General features: G+C 52.9%; 1 protein-coding gene across 1 annotated transcript in view; it reads left to right on the forward strand.

Moving 5' to 3' along the window:
* Positions 1-15,576, forward strand: part of Oaf (out at first homolog) — a 16,805-nt gene extending 1,229 nt beyond the window's left edge. Inside the window, exons 3-6 of the mRNA XM_010629467.3 lie at positions 1-147; positions 11,668-11,802; positions 12,279-12,459; positions 13,508-15,576. Coding sequence (XP_010627769.1) covers positions 1-147; positions 11,668-11,802; positions 12,279-12,459; positions 13,508-13,773 — 729 coding nt within the window. The 3' untranslated portion in view covers positions 13,774-15,576. The remainder of the gene's footprint in view (positions 148-11,667; positions 11,803-12,278; positions 12,460-13,507) is intronic.

Raw genomic sequence — 15,576 nt, forward strand, 5'->3', positions numbered from 1 at the left:
CCGGCCGAGCTGCGGGTCCGCGTGCGGCTGCCCGACGGCCAGGTGACAGAGGAGACCCTGCAGGCGGACAGCGAGGCCGACAGCATCAGCCTGGAGCTGCGCAAGCCCGATGGCACCCTAGTCACCTTTACCGCCGACTTCAAGAAGGTGAGAACCGCGCGCCAAGCTCACAGCCCGATTTCGGGCGCACCCGGCCTACAGACGGGAAGACTGGGCCGGAGGGGACGGACGTGATTTACTCAAGGTCAACGGAGCTCTTCTACCTCCCTGCCCACCGCCTACGCCCCGCGCTCCGCGGCTGCCCGCGGTGAACTCCCTGACTTCCCGCTCCTGCATCCTCCCATCCTCTGGCTTGCTCCACTTGCTTGCCTCTGGCCACCCGAGCCCCGACTCACCCCCTGACCAAACCCTGACCCCTCCCCTGCTCCTGCTCCCCCAGAGGACCCTCTGAAATATTTCATGCTGACATCCAGGCCTCCCTTCCTGGAGTCCCTGTGCTGTAAGGGAAAGTCTGAGCTGGATATCAGAGGTCTTGGGTTCTCTCCGAGTTGCTGTGTGCTCTAGAGCAAGTCCCTTTTCTTCTCTGGACCTGTTTCTCAGGTCTACAGGGCAGTAAGATGACTTCGAGGCCCCCCCAGCCCTGAACCCTTGGAGTCTCTGAACCACCTCTCCCTGTTTCCCTTTCCTGGGCAGAGCCTCCTGCTCCTAATCCCTCCAGCATGGAGTTGCTGGGGGCTTTCGGGAAAGGGGCCTGGAAGGGCAGTTGGTGACCAGCGGTCACCCAGCAGCAGGGAACTTGGAGAGAACGTAGGTAGGTAAGTTTTAGGTGTTTGAAGGAAGTTTCCTGATGGCACCAACCCCTTTCCTAGGAAAAAGTGGTCCTGAACTCCTCATCTCTGAGGAAGAATGAGGAGAACCTAGTTCCATAGCTGGGCAGCTGGAGAAGCCAAGGCCAGGGACAGCCACTTCTCTCCTCCCTCTTAGACTGGGAGCTGGGCTGGACCCTGGGAAGGGAGGAGCAGAGTCTGGGGAGTGGGCAGTGGAGTATGGAGTGAGAGTCAACTGCTGATCTGTCCCAAGACCACCAAGTTGTCACTGTCATAGGACTTAGCTGGTGGGGGAGCGGTCACAGACAGGAATGCTTGGTGGCCCTTCTTACTCCAAAGACCCAAGCTAGGTTCTCACAGGCAGGTGGGGGCTGAGGAGATTGCCAGTGGAGAAAGGGAAGTTGACAGGGCCACAGCAACCCCTGCCTCCACCTAAATTTCAGGGGCATTTTATCCAGGGTGTTCTGTTGTTGGGAGACCTGGATTAGTAGCTGAATCCACCAGGAGTCAGAGATCTGTTCCCCCTTATAAGTCCTATGACCCTGAACAAGAGCCTTTCATCCTGGGGACCCAGAGTTTCCGATCTCTGGGACCTTCTCAGCACCCAAAGTTATTTGTGAAAGGCAGTGGGTGGGGCTGAGCTTTTATAGCCTCTGGCTACAATTTGAGTTTTTTTTTTTTTAATTGCTCTGCCCTGAGGGAAAGGAGAGAGCCTAGGTAGCTGTGACTGTGGCTGTGATGAGGTCTTGGAGTGTGAGGTACTGGGGTTGGGGCTGAGTTTAGGGGATGGGTTTGACTGCCCATCTAGATAGTGCATTTGGAGCTTATTTTAATTTTCAGAGTGATTCAGACCTCTTCCTGGATATCCAAAGTGTGCTTTTAGGTTAGCCTCTGACCTAGAAGCTGGCATATCACACCGGTGCCTGGCATCTCCAGTTTCATCAGCAAGGGACAGAATTGGGAATGGAAGGCACAGAAAGGAAATCAGCTCTCCAAGGTCCCTCCCCCAACTCTAGGTTCTCATTTGGCCTGGGGCAGGGTGGAGTTGACATCTCAGGAGGGAGGGAGGAATGGTCTTTAACCTCACCTCAGTCCACTCTCTCCATTGACCAGAGTGGCTTCTATGTCCCAGCCCTTCTGGGTGGTCACTGCTTTTGTCATCTGCTCACTGATTAAGGCCTGGTGCCTCATAGTCCTTGGCAGATTTCCACCAGAAAGTTCTGTCTGGAAGTAATGACGGTTTTTGTTTTTGTTTTTGTTAAAGGCCTGAAAGTTTGTGTGTGTGTGTGTGTGTGTGTGTGTGTGTGTGTGTGTGTGTGTTTCATGTACCAAACCCATTTTTGGGGTAAGTTCTAAATCTGCTTCAAATAATATTTGCTTTCTAATCATCCTGGACTAGAAGAGACAGACTTGGTTTCTCATTCATGAGCTAGTGACTGCTGGGCCAATGATGTGATGTCCCCCAGGCCTTCCTTTCTTCAGCTGTAAAATGGGGCTAGTAATAATGCCTGTCCTGTGGTAAATGAGAATGAACAGGGTAGCGCACATGAAGTATTCATCCTGCATCAGGTGCTGTGTTAAATGCCCAGGAGCTAGAGGACCCGCTGGCTTTGATAATTGGGGCTCACACGGTGTCTCAGCCTGTACCATCCCTGCTAAGCTTGGACTCAAAGAGACTGAACGATGGATCCATGGTTCCACAGAAAGTCAGTATCAACCTTCGAGGAGCCATATTCGTTTCTGCTAGTGTTGTCCTGAAGCTGTAGCTCATCTACTCACTGTAGGGCACTGGAGCCTGGTTTTGGCTTACAGAGGCTACAAACAGTAAGTGTCAGATGGATTCTGGGACACTGGGAGGAGAGGGGCAGAATCTGGGGAGTGGGCTAGGGACCCAGTGAAGTTGATCGCAGGATCAGGGAGATCAATGGACAGTGGAGTATGGGGTGAGAGTCAACTGCTGGTCTGTCCCAGGACTACTGTGCATCTTTGCAAGCCTTGCCTTAGGCTGATCCCTGGCAGGCCCAAAGAATGCCATGGGTGAGTGGTGCCCAAGCTCTGCTGCACATATGAGTTACCTGGGGAGCTTTGAAAACTCTCCCATGGAATCAGAATGTCAGAGGGTGAGAATCAGGCTGCATTTTTCAGAGGACTCTAGGTGACCGCAATGTCCAAGGAAGCCTGGGGACTCCTCAGGGAGGGGAAGGGGTTTTGGAGGTGAAACCGTGTTAGACTGTTAAATGAAGCTGGAGCCCAAACTCAGCCACATATGTGAAACCTGCCATTCTACCCATAGTAACCCTGATGTGTTTTATTTCGGTCTTGTTTTTTGTTTTTGTGTTGGGCATTGAACCTCAGGCCTCAAGCATGCTAAACATGAGCTCCACCCCCATCCTTCCCAAAATATTTTAAACAATATCTTTAGGCCTATTTCTCCATGCCCTCATCATAAGAATTCTCATTCCTAATACACACTCAATAGGCAATAGGCTTCTTTATAATCTGGATCCCATACATGTAATTAGAACTATAGGTGCATAACCACTGGGCATGCCTAAGAACAGACACATCTTACCAGCTCTTACCTGGCTGGTTTGACAGCCCTCTTGGTCCCCATCCACCTAGCTAATGTCCCTGTCCAAGCTCTCTTTTGCCTCTGTCCCCCAGTCTGAGTGTCCAAAGCTGGGGAAAGGATGAGTCATGCTCCAGGCAGCCTGGTTTGGTGCTGGCTGGATGGGAAGTGTGGGGCTGAAAGATATGAAGAAAGTCATGTGTGACTGCATGGGGGCCGTGGATACATGGGAGAGGAAAGGAAGAGACATACTGCGGGAGTGAGAAAGGCAGGGATCACAGGGCCCGCAGGCTGAAGCCTCAGAGGGAATAACCAAGATCATCGAGCCACATGCACTGGGTGTCAGTTCAGCATCCCTCAGGAGGGACAAGGATCCAAGGAATTTGGAAACTTGTGCCCTGCCCAGGGCACCAGTGTGTGAGTGGGAGCCAAAGGAAGGAATAGTGCAGAATGTCAGAGTCAGTGCCCTAGGGGCTCCCGGTCTGGGAGGTGGGGAGCAACTTGGAGAGCCTGTGAGATATGCATAGTTAGTGAAGATTTACAGTGTGCAGATGGCCATGGCACTCCTGAGCCTGTTTGTCCTAAGCAGATGGAACATCGCGCGGATGTGGGACAAGAGAAGCTTTTAGGGCCCAGTGTCCCCCTGCTCTGTGTGTGTTAGGTCCCTTGTGATTTGATGTGTATGCCTGTGGTGGGTGGAAAAACCTTCTTGGCGATCAGAGGCAGAAGTGATTTCAAGGGAGGCCCAGAGCTTTCTGGAGCACAGAGCATTTTGTTGGGTGTTGGTGAGGAGTCACCAGATGGGATGATCAGGTTTTGGACATTGGGGCCTTGGATCTAACCCCAGTCCCTCCTCTGCGTCTGAGGAATTCCTCCTTGGACCAGGGATGAACAGTCCTGCCAAAGATTCACATTCACTCCCTGGACCTCCACCTGCATCTCTGACCCTTGTATGCTGTGTCCAGGTGGAGCTGTGCAAAAGACCCTCTTCCATATCTTAGGCATGAAGTCTCCCACCTGGAAACAGTGGTGTGGTATAGCCTGCTGAGAGATGGGGGAGAGGAAGAGGAGGCGTTCTTCAATTTCAGGCTCCCCAGCTACAGAGCAGTAGTGGTGCATAAGCTGGGACAGACTATTGTTCCCAGACAGGCAGAAAGAGAGTCCAGCCTGGAGATAAGGACTGCACAGGTGTCGAGTATCAGGTATGGAGCAGTCCCTCAGTTCACACATGTGGCCTCACTCGATCCTCACTACTGCTTTGTCAGGCACATACTGCTTCCATTTTGCTGATGTGCAAAGTAATCTCTGAAGTCACATTGAGAAAATCAAAGAGCTAATGATCCAAGATTAGGATCCTTTTACTGTATCCTGACTTCCTAGGAGCCTTTCTTTGGCACCCTGGGTGAACCTCTTCAAGGAGGCTGAAGGGCCCTGGGGAAGAGAAGGAGGCTGAAAAAGGCCTTCATAGTATAAAGGAGCAGATCTACAGATCCTCCTATATACGGACTTGGGCTGGGCCCCTGCCACCTTAGCTCATAACTCCCAGTAGATCTGGTATTGATTCTTTGGCAGTGCCTAAGACTGTTCCCTTCCTGTGTGGCCCCTGAGGAGAATGGGATAGAGCAGTGAGTTTTTAAAATGTTACAGGTATTACTGATCACTTCCTGTGTACATTTTCCTGCCACTTACCACCTGTGTGACTTGACAAGTCACTTAACCTCTCTGAGATGCAGCTCCTTGCCTGGAGCTAGAGGCCACAGTGTGATGCTCAAGCCTTGCTGTGAGAAGTGTCAAGAGGCCTTTGTAGAACAGGGGCCAGCATAAGCCAGCAAGAAGTGCATTGCCAGTTCCAGGCAGCTGAGCAGGCCCCTCACACCACTCGAGCTTTGCTTCCACATGCTGTTAAACGTATTGTTCCAGCTGCTTCTTTTCTGCTCTACAGACCAAAGCATCATTAGGCGCTTCTGTCCTTTAAGCTGCAAGTGTTTAAGCATCTGCCCCTGCAGATTCAGATAAAAGGCAGGGAACAAGGGGCCAGAATCTATGTGAGAGGGGAGCCCTGCGTCAGCAGACAGTGGGGTGCAGTTGATCCACATAAAGCCTCACATTGTTCCCCAGGGCAGTCAGGACAGTGGTGACCTTTGGGATTTGGCTGACAGAGCACAAGGGGCTTGGAGAGGGGGCACTGGTCCTGGCTACTGGATGAACTGATGCCGGGTAACAGGAAACCTCTGTCTGGGGCCTGGCCTTGAGAGTGTGCCGGCTTCTTACAGTGGGGCAGCCTTGGCACCAGCCTGGCTCTGGGTTGAACCCATCTACCCCTTTTCCTGCATGAGAGCCTGGATCTGCCAGGGGGCTGGGAAGGCACTGGTCCTAGCTGTCATTCCCCATGTTAACCCCTGTCTTTCTTTCCCCCCACCACCCCAGTAGGGCTGGCCCCGTTCTAGCCAGAAAGCAGCCCCAGCCAGGAACTGAGGAATAAATATTTAGATTGGCTCAGCCTGGGCCCCAGAATCACGCACTCTGGTGATGGGAAGGAGACTAGGATGGCAGAGGACACCCCCAGGAGACAGTGAGCACAAGCTGTCCGTGAGCAAGGGGGCTGGGGTGGGGACAAGCTGCTTGGTGCAGCCTCAAAGCAGTGGCCACCAGCCTGTGTTGTCACCAGGGTGTGCAGGGTGCGTGTGTGGTGGGCTGGGACAGGGGCAAAGGGGGAGACAGTTTTGCCACCCAGGCCTCTCAGTTTTCCACTGCCCTGTGGTAGAAGGTGGACCAGTAGCAGGGTCTGAGGCTGGGACCCTCACCACACCATCCCCCGGAAGGCTTTGTGGAGAAAGCACCGAGGAAGGTACCATGAGACTGCCAGAGGCTAAGAGCTGCTGGTGGGGAGGCAGCCGGGAGTGGTGGGGCAGGAGAGGCCAGAGAGGGCAGCGGGTGCTGGTGTGCTGAAGCTGAGGTGATAATGTGAAGCAGGCATGTGCGGGGAGACCCAGGCCTGGGGTTGGGGTGGGGTGACTGGAGATGCTGCGGGGGGATTCAGAGAGGGAGGAGGGCAGAGAGACTGAGGAAATGCATGTGACGTGAGGCTAGAGTGTATGAGAGGGACTGTCTGAGAGAGAGGGTTGTGTGGGAGAGACTGGGAGATGACAGGAGCTCAATGACAGATGTGTGCCTGTGTGTGCAGGAGAGAGGAAACCACAGGGTAAGACTGGAGTGGCTGTGGAGGAGAGACTGAGGAGCAGCAAGTCTGTGTGAAGATGTCTGACAGATGTGTAGAGAAACAGGTGAAAGGTGTGTGTGTGTGTGTGTTAAGGGTTAGAGTTAGAGTTGGTTGAGAGTAACACGAAACTTAAGCAACAGTGGCTGAAGTAGCAGTGTGTTTCACTTCTTCCAGTTGGATATAAGTTTGTAGGCAGCTGTAGAGGGCAGCCGCTGGTCACAGGGCTTTCTCTGCAAGATCTCTCCCTTCCCCCAGCATGAAGCTGTTCCTGAAGCTTCTGCCAAGGGTGGCAGCCCCAAGGGCTTGGTTCAGGGTACTGTCTGAAGTGCTCCCCGGGACAGCTTACGTGTTTACCCCAAGCCCCAGCATGGTTGAACCAAAGCATCCTGCTCTGTGGGTGACACAGTGACTCTCAGAAAGATGACCCTGTGAGGAGAGGCCTAGAGAGAGGTGGAATGTGGACAGGCCAAACAGTATGGAGGGGGTGAAGGTCTGGACTTCTGGTCTTGGCCCTGCCACTATGTGACTCCTCAGAGTTATTTCCCCTGCTGGAACCTTACCGAACTACATGATCCTTTAAACCCTCTAGAAGCACAAATGACAGCACAAATAGAAGCCCCTCATGTCTCCCTGTCTTCTGTCAATGCCCTTCTCTTTGCCGGAAAGCCCCCTATGTTTTCACTGCCAAGGGCCACTGAAACATCCTCACTCAGGGAGGGCTTCCCCCTTCTACCCTAGCCCCATCCTTAAGGGAACAAGTGCTCCCTCATCCATCCTTCGGCTCCATGGAACTCAGCGTGAACTTCAACCTTGACTTTTCATGCTGCACTGACCTTGGTTGTTGGAGGGTCAGCCTCTTCTAGAAGCCTCCTAAAGACAGGGGCTTTGGCCTTGGTCATTTCACAAGCTGGTGCTTGTGCTCTCCCTGCCCCAGGTGATGCTAGTGGATGGGCTCCCACTTACTTGCTGATTGCTTGCAAGCTGCAGGGTCATGGGCCTCAGGTGCAGCTGTAGGAGAAAAATCTTTACACTCTCAGGCCTGGGAAAATTACAGTGGGAGCAAGGCAAGCATAGAGGAAGGGATTGCAACCACATGGAAGAAAGGGGGGCCCCTGCCAAGTATGTTCTGAGACCTTTCACTACTTTATCCCTCACAGCAGTGCCTCAAGTAGATACTGTTGTTTTACTAATTTTGCAGGTGTGGTAACTGAGGTACAGAGAGCTGAAGTACATTCCCCTGTTAATGTGGCTAGTAAGGACAAGACCAGGAGCTGATTACAGATAGTCCTGGCTCCAGAACCTTTGTTTTTAGCTACTGTGCTGTCCTCCAGCCTAGCTGCTCCTTCCTTCCAACTATAGACAAGGACTTCAGGAGACACTTGCTCCCTCGGGGGCATGCCTGCTCCCCTGTGCATGGCTCAGGCTCTGGCCCTGGTTACTGTACTCTCCAGTTCCTGGTGGGCTTGAGGTTTCCAGGAGCTCCTGAGAGAAGCCTTGTGGAACCCTCCCATCCTGGGAGTCCATGCCCAAGTCCTGAGCCTGAGGTACCTGCCTGCAGTTCCTGACAGAAGCTCTTGCCCAGTTATGCCATCTGCCTTGAGCTTTAGGCCATATCCAGGCAAATCATCCCAGGGAACTTATGGGTAGGGAGAAAGGCCAAGAGCCTGGTCACCATCTGGCCAGATGTTCCTGATTGAAGCAGGGAACCTTCTTTATCCTGTCTTTTGTTCTGTGCTGGAGGAAAGGCCCCATAGAGCCATGCCAGTGAGTCTGAGATGTAGGGTGTAGAAGGCTGGAGGGACATAGGTCAGGATGATGGGGGCCTGAGATCAGAGTTAGATCCAGAGAGTAGGACTGCCTGTTCCGTCCCTGGGGCCAGTAGTTTCCCAAGGGGAAAGTAGTCTTCAGAAGAAAGAGGACTATAAAAACTGGAGAATTCAAGGTATAAAAAGGTTCTGAACGAGGCAAGCAGAGGGGGTAGGTTAGAAGGCTGTTTCTTCATCTCTTAGGTGAATCATGCAGTTTGCTAGTCACACCGAATGCACAGCATTCGGAACAGAATTCGGGAAGAAGGAACTGGTTCTAATCCTGCCTGTGCCACTCACTGTGTGGCCAACAGAGACTACAGTAGTTTAGTGGGTCTGAACCTGTGTTTCTTTAGCTGAACATCAAAGAAATTAAACCTAGAGGCAGTTGTGTATTCTGGTTAAGAGAGATCAGTCTTGGGAGTCAAACTTAGACTGCGTGGCTTAAAATCTCAAGCTACATGGTGTGATCAAAAGATACAATAAATGTTGAATTTTTAAAAAAATGTATTACAGTAAAAGACACATGCCATTATTCCTCCCACCATAGTTCTCCCCCTCGCTTCAAACACACTTTATCTCCTCATTCTTTTGCCTCTTTCTGAAGCCATTCAGGAAATCTTCAGCTGTGCAGTCGTGACTGCCTCCATGTCCGAATTGATTCAAAATGTTTACCTTACATGGCCACTTTGACTTTGGGGAAGAGCCAGAAGTCATACGGTGCCAGATCGGATGAGTAAGGTGAATGAGGACTCACCCTAATGCTGCCATGAGCCTACCTGTCCTTTGGATGGCATTCAGCAGCGGCATTCACCCGAATGTTTTTTTCTTGTGAAGACGCTTTCAAAAAAGTACTTCCAAAACTGCTTCAGAAAGTGGCAGGAACAATGCGATAAGTGTGTTCACAGGGAGGATTAAAGGCACTGTGTCTTTTATTGTAATAAATATGTTTATTTAAACACGCCATATTTTTTTGATTACCCCTTGCACATTTCCTCTGAGCTCACACAACCTTCAGCAGGTTGCCCAATCCAGGCAACAGCAGTGGCCAGAATTCCATTCTTCCTATTGTTGCAAGGGTTTTCAAGGATGATACATCTGTTTGACCCAGCATAACCATATTTCTCCCTCCCAGTTATTAACTTCAGTGACTCTTTGTTCTATACAAAAAGATACAGAAAAAAAAAAATCTCATTTCCTCTCTGCACCCCGGTTGGGTTCTCATTTTGGTAGCATTTTGTTGTTCTCATTGCCATGAGTATTTCATATTGAAGCAGGGGAAAACCTCAAGCAGATTTCTTTCACCCTCTGGTTTAAAAGTTCGAACGCCTTGTCCGTTTGTTAGTGGTGGGCAGATGATGTCACCAAGTGGTGAGACTCCTCAGCCTACAGGGATTACCTTTAATGGAGAAGATGGGAATATCTACATAGGGTTTTCTTTATAGGCTCAGAGCTGGAAATACCAGGGACGTGGCACTTGGATCCTGCCTAAGGTTCCTGCCAGGAACATCCGCTTGACTCAAGCTGTCAGAGGGGAAGTCTGGTATCGAGTCTCACCTCTCAGGAATTGAGCCCAGAGTGGAATAAGCCACCAATATCTCAGTCTCCAGTGTCCCCTCAGCTAGCCTGAGTGAATGGAAGATCAGATGGCCCAGGCTGGCAGCACTAGGTGATGCCAGCACCATGATCCAAGAAGGGATTTCCTGTCAAGAGGAAGGCAGGGGTTATGCTGAGCTTGGATTCATCTTCCTCACAAGTCTCAGGGATCATAAGGAGCCTAATGGAACCTTTCTCACCAGTTGGGCCTCAGTTTCCTTTCTGGAAAGCCGCCTATATATTCCCACACATTTTTTCCAGAAATCATTTGCAGTAAAAGAAATTCCTTAAAAGTTAAAGGAGTGCAGAAACACGCTGGGACTTCAGAGCTACCAGGCTCTCATGCATTCCAGACATCTGCAACATTTGCTTGTCACTTCAGCGGTAAAACACACCAGCACTAGCACATGCTCAGCACTTCCTCCTTCCAGACAGCTCACCTGATCCTCCCCACAGCCCTGTCAGGTAAATGTGCTTTCCCATTTCACAAATGAGACCTGGGGAAGCAGGGAAAGCCTAGGGTACCAGCTGATGCATTACTGCTTTAAGGTGGAACCATAAACCCTCTCTGCCTAGATAAAGAATCCAATCAACCACTCAGATTCTGTTCTCAGATGAATGGGGCATTCTCAGTGGGGAGCCCAGGGCACATTCAGCCAAAGAGGGACAGTTAGTTACCCACAGCTATCTTCTCTTATGTGCCATTTCAAGGGTGGCTTCTAGTGAACAGTCTCTGAGGCCGTGGTGGCTTTGTGGCAGGAGAGATCTTGGCAGATTCAGACTCCTCTGTCTGGGACTTGCTGACTTCTCACTGGGAGCAGAGATGGCCAAGTCACAGAGATGGGTGAGAAAGCGAGGGGTATAGGGATGAGGGTGCCATGGGTGGAGCAGAGGGTTCCAGAAGCCACCAGATGGGGAAGGGGCCCCACCCCACTTTATGGCCCTTCTCTCTGTGCCCCCCTCTGAGCTTCCCCATTCCTACAATGAGTAATAACAGGAAGGAGCTCCTGGCCTGGAGATCATGCCATTAGTGCCCCCTTGGGAAAGGGGAAGTGGAGAGGAAAGAGGGAAGGGGAGCCGTCCTAGTTCCCTCAGGCCAGAAGGCGGAACAGCTGCTGCCTGCTACCTCTGCCCTTAATGCTGCTCACTCCTAATGGACCAGGAACCTGGCTGGTCCGAAGCGCCAGGGACCCTTTGAGGCCTCTCCCCAAATCTAGTGAATAAGAATGTCAGAGAGAAGTGTTGGAATCTAGACTTGTAAAAAGAACAGTCCCTCCCCCTGATGCCCTGGTCAGTTGGTGGAAGAAGCCCTGACCTGATCCGGGGGATGCTGGGGGCACGCACCATCTAGGGAAATGATCAGCAGAGAGCAAATCAGCCAGCAAAAAGAGCTGCTGTCTTTAAGGTGAAGCTTCATACTTTCAAGGGGTTCTTTGGAATCCTCTCTAGTGCTTTGCTTTGTCAATGTTCCAGAAAGCTTTGGAACATTTGGAGTGTGATCTTTTAAGTCATGGGAAAGTCGTGGAAAAGATGAACTGTCCCAGGGCAGAAGAGGGAGGAGTCCCCAGGGCTCAAGCTGAGCACCAGTGGGCTGGCACAGAGGCCCCTCCTTCCAGAGCTGGGCTCCCATCTCCTGCCCTTCCCTTTCAGGATGTGAAAATCTTCAGAGCCCTGATCCTGGGGGAGCTGGAGAAGGGGCAGAGTCAGTTCCAGGCTCTCTGCTTTGTCACCCGGCTGCACCACAATGAGATCATCCCCAGTGAGGCCATGGCCAAGCTGCGGCAGGTGAGCCCCCACCCTGGGCCTGCCCTGGCCAGTTCCTGACCCAAAGCCCCCACCCCCTCCTTAGCCTCCCACCCAGCTCTGCCCTGCACATGGCCCTATGCATTGCCCTGCCCTCCCTGGCCCTCCTTTTTGCCTGCCTTTCCCAGAGACACTCTGTTTCCTGAATATGGGGTAGTACTTGACCTAAGAGGTCATTTATCACAGCACAGCTCACCTGGCCTGCCCACCTCTGCCTCCCAGCAGGGTTTTAGAACTTGCTGCAGGCCCCAGAGGTCAGCTTGAGAGTAGTCCATTGGGGCAGAAGCTGGAAAGGCCTGTCTGTTTGTGGGCATCAGTCTCTGCAGGTTGCAGAGGGGCAGGGTGGGGTGCTTCTTGAATTCCAGCCTAGGCTGGCCAGGTGCTCCAGGGGGTCAGGGGAGGAATGGGCAGGGAGCACCAGGAGGCGAGGTGCCAGCGGCTCTGTCATGAACCTGCAGAAAAACCCACGGGCAGTGCGGCAGGCTGAGGAGGTGCGGGCCCCAGAACAGCTGCACATGGACATCGCTGTGAACTTCAGCCAGGGGGCCCTGCTGAGCCCCCATCTCCACAATGTGTGCGCCGAGGCCACAGATGCCATCTACACCCACCAGGAGGATGTCCGGTTCTGGCTGGAGCAAGGTCAGCTGAGCGCTGGGCACTGCCTACTGCAGGGCAGAAGGGAGAGAGGGAGGAAGAAATGGTGGTGGAGGAGGGAAGGGGTCGTCTGGGCTGAGCAGCTCTTTCATTCATTCAAGAGACATTTATGGAACCTCTGCAGAGATAGGGTGACCGGGATCTGCAGAGATAGGGTGACCGGGATCAGGGATGTAGACACCCAGTTCCTGCTCCCCAGAGGTCCCCTAAGGTAGAGCTGTAAAGTATGGCACAGCACGGTGACAAGCCGTGGGTGTTCTGTGGTGGGCCCCTAAACCAGGCCAGATTGGGGAAGGCTTCCTGGAGGAAGAGGGGGACCCAAATAGCCGGTCAGTAAGAGGAGTCACCCAGATGAAAGGACCCACTCCAGGAGTGACAGACTGCCAAGTGCTGTTCAGGGAGACTCCCAGACACTCCCCTCCCTTGCCCTTAGCAAGGACACAGAGGTGGACCCTGTCATGGAAGAGGGCACAGGCAGTCTGTTCCCTTGCCCACATCTCCTGCTGCCTCGCAGAAATCATCTTCACACCATCCCAGGTGCCAGTATCCTCTGATCTCTCCCCAGGATCCTCAGGAACTCCTTCTAGCTTTGGGTTGTCCCTGGGTGACTTCAGCCCTCTCCCACGCCTGCCTTTGGGCCCTATATAGGAGGGACAGGGAGATGTTACCATCCCAGCACCAGCCCCTTCACTCAGCCAGCCAAGCACAGAGAAATGCCTGCCCTCTCTGGGATACGGCTGGGTTTAGGAGTGCCCAGCAGAACTGTGGTCATGCTCTTCACACCCCTGTCCCCGGTGGGCCACACCTCAAACTAAGGTACAAGGCCAACACCAGTATCTCCCGGTGGCTGTGCCTTCCCAAGGTCACAGAGCAGAGCCCGCAAGAGGCCCCTGCCATCTCCCCCAGCTCCCCTCACCTGCACCCTGGTGTTGGTTGTTTGTGCTGCTGCTTTCCTGCCGGGAAAAGCTGCTGCTACCCCTTCTTGGGGTGCTCCTGTCCTCCCTCCCACTCTCACCCTTGCCTCTCTCCCCAGGTGTGGACAGCTCTGTGTTTGAGGCTCTACCCAAGACCATGGAGCAGGCAGAGCTCCCTCACTGCAGGCAGGTGGGGGACCACGGGAAGCCCTGTGCCTGTCACTACAGCCTGAGCCTGGCCTGGTACCCCTGCATGCTGAAGTACTGCCACAGCCGCGAGCGGCCCGCGCCGTACAAGTGCGGCATCCGCAGCTGCCAGAAGAGCTACAGCTTCGACTTCTACGTGCCCCAGAGGCAGCTGTGTCTCTGGGATGAGGACCTCTAGTCCGGCTGTGGGGGTGGCTGCTCAGGGCCCGCCTCTCCTCCCCTGGCCACCTGAGGCCTTACTTCTTTTCCGTGCCCCTGGCCTTGAAGCCTTGGGGCCCCTGTATGGTATGACTGTGAAAGGGGGTACACAGCAGGGTGACTCATGAAGGCAGCCCCTATACCCCCACCCAGTGCCTTCCTTGGGGGCAGAGAGGGACAGCGCAGTTCTCTAAACGTGTACCCCACCCTCCATTACCCCTGAAGTGTTCACTTTCAAGTAACCAAAATGTGACAGCCTAGGATTCCTCTCTGGGACCCTGTAGACCCTAAGAGGGGTCTCTCTGCCTGCGGCACCCACCTCACCACACACTTCTAGAAGGACCTGGCCCTGCCGCACCTTCTCTTTCCACACCAGCGAGGGGATCCTTTACCCCAAAGTGGGGGCCATTGTGGCCCATGCCATGGCTGTGTGTGGAGCCAGCTGAGAAACCTGCCACCCTGAGACCAACCATTGTGCCTTTCCACAGACCAGGACTTCGCCACCAGAGCCAGCACCAGCTCCTCTGCCTTCTAAACAGAAATATTTCTGTAAGATTCTGGGGTAAGGAGGGAGCATGAAGTATGAGGGAAACTTGAATTCCAGATTTTTAATACAAAGTATTTATCATTTGTACCAGAAATAAAAGTTTAAATTTTTACTTGTCTGACAAGCACGAGACATGGAAGTCTGAGAGAATTTTTTGTCCAATGCTGCCACCTGGTGTCAGAAGTGTTCCCCTGCACCATCGGCGAGCAGTCTGGGGACAGCAACTCAAAAGCACCTACTGTGAGCTCTGCCATTTGAGGAGTGAGGGGAGGTGCAGGGACGGTGCATTCCTAGGGAAGGAAGGATAAGATGAAACCTCTGCACTCCTGAGGATGAGGCAAGAGGCTGAGGCTATAGCTTCATGGCTGAGGATATCCCGGGCTTGGGTTCTGTCTCCAGCGCTGAAGAGAAACACCATAGTAAGTGCCAGCACAAAGCAAGAGCAAGTCAGGAACCAGACATCATTCACATCCAGGTCCTATTGCCTACTTGCTGTTCATTCTTGGGTCCCAGCTATAACATTTAATTTATGAGATCAAGGTGAATTTATGGAAGTGTCAAGTGCGCAGTGAGTCCTGTGTTAGCCATTTTTCACGTCACTGGTGTTAGTGGAAAGAGCAGACACTGCCTCATCCGTGGAACTGATCGCCAAGCCGCACATGTGGAAGGCTCTTCACTTCCTAAGCATCTTCTAATACGAGAGGTTGCGATGGGGATTGCTGGGCAGGTGCTAGAGGCCTTGGGAAGGAGGCTGTGTGGCTTGCGTTTGTCGGGGACAGCTTACTGGAAGATACGGAGTGAGGGCTGAGGCTGAAGGACAACAGTTTAGCAAGGTGGAGGCAGGAGGCCTTTGGGGGCAGGAAGGCTTCAGCTCCTGAAGAGGGAGGTGGCACAATCAGATCTTTCTCAAAGGCCTTGGGGAGGGACAGGGCCAGCAGGGCAGCCCCTCTCTGCTGGCAGGCTGTGGCCCAGGTGGCATAGGTGGAGGTCACTGGGGAGGCACCTTTGCAGGTGGGTATGTGTTTATGGATTCAGGACCTGCTTCATCCCAGCCTTTTCTCCTTCCCCCTCCTGTCCAATCCAGGGCCTCAGTCCTGAGCCCCATCTACTGCTCCAGGAGAAAAGGGACACACGGAGAAGGCCCAACCCAAGCCTTGTGTGTGCTGTCATTGACAGTGGAGTCCCCGAGCTCTATACTGTCCACAGGTGCTTTTAAATAAACAATTTTTTAATATT

The sequence above is a fragment of the Fukomys damarensis genome, unplaced genomic scaffold, assembly GCF_012274545.1.
Source record: "Fukomys damarensis isolate Sample0158 unplaced genomic scaffold, DMR_v1.0_HiC HiC_scaffold_16, whole genome shotgun sequence".
Classification (NCBI taxonomy): domain Eukaryota; kingdom Metazoa; phylum Chordata; class Mammalia; order Rodentia; family Bathyergidae; genus Fukomys; species Fukomys damarensis.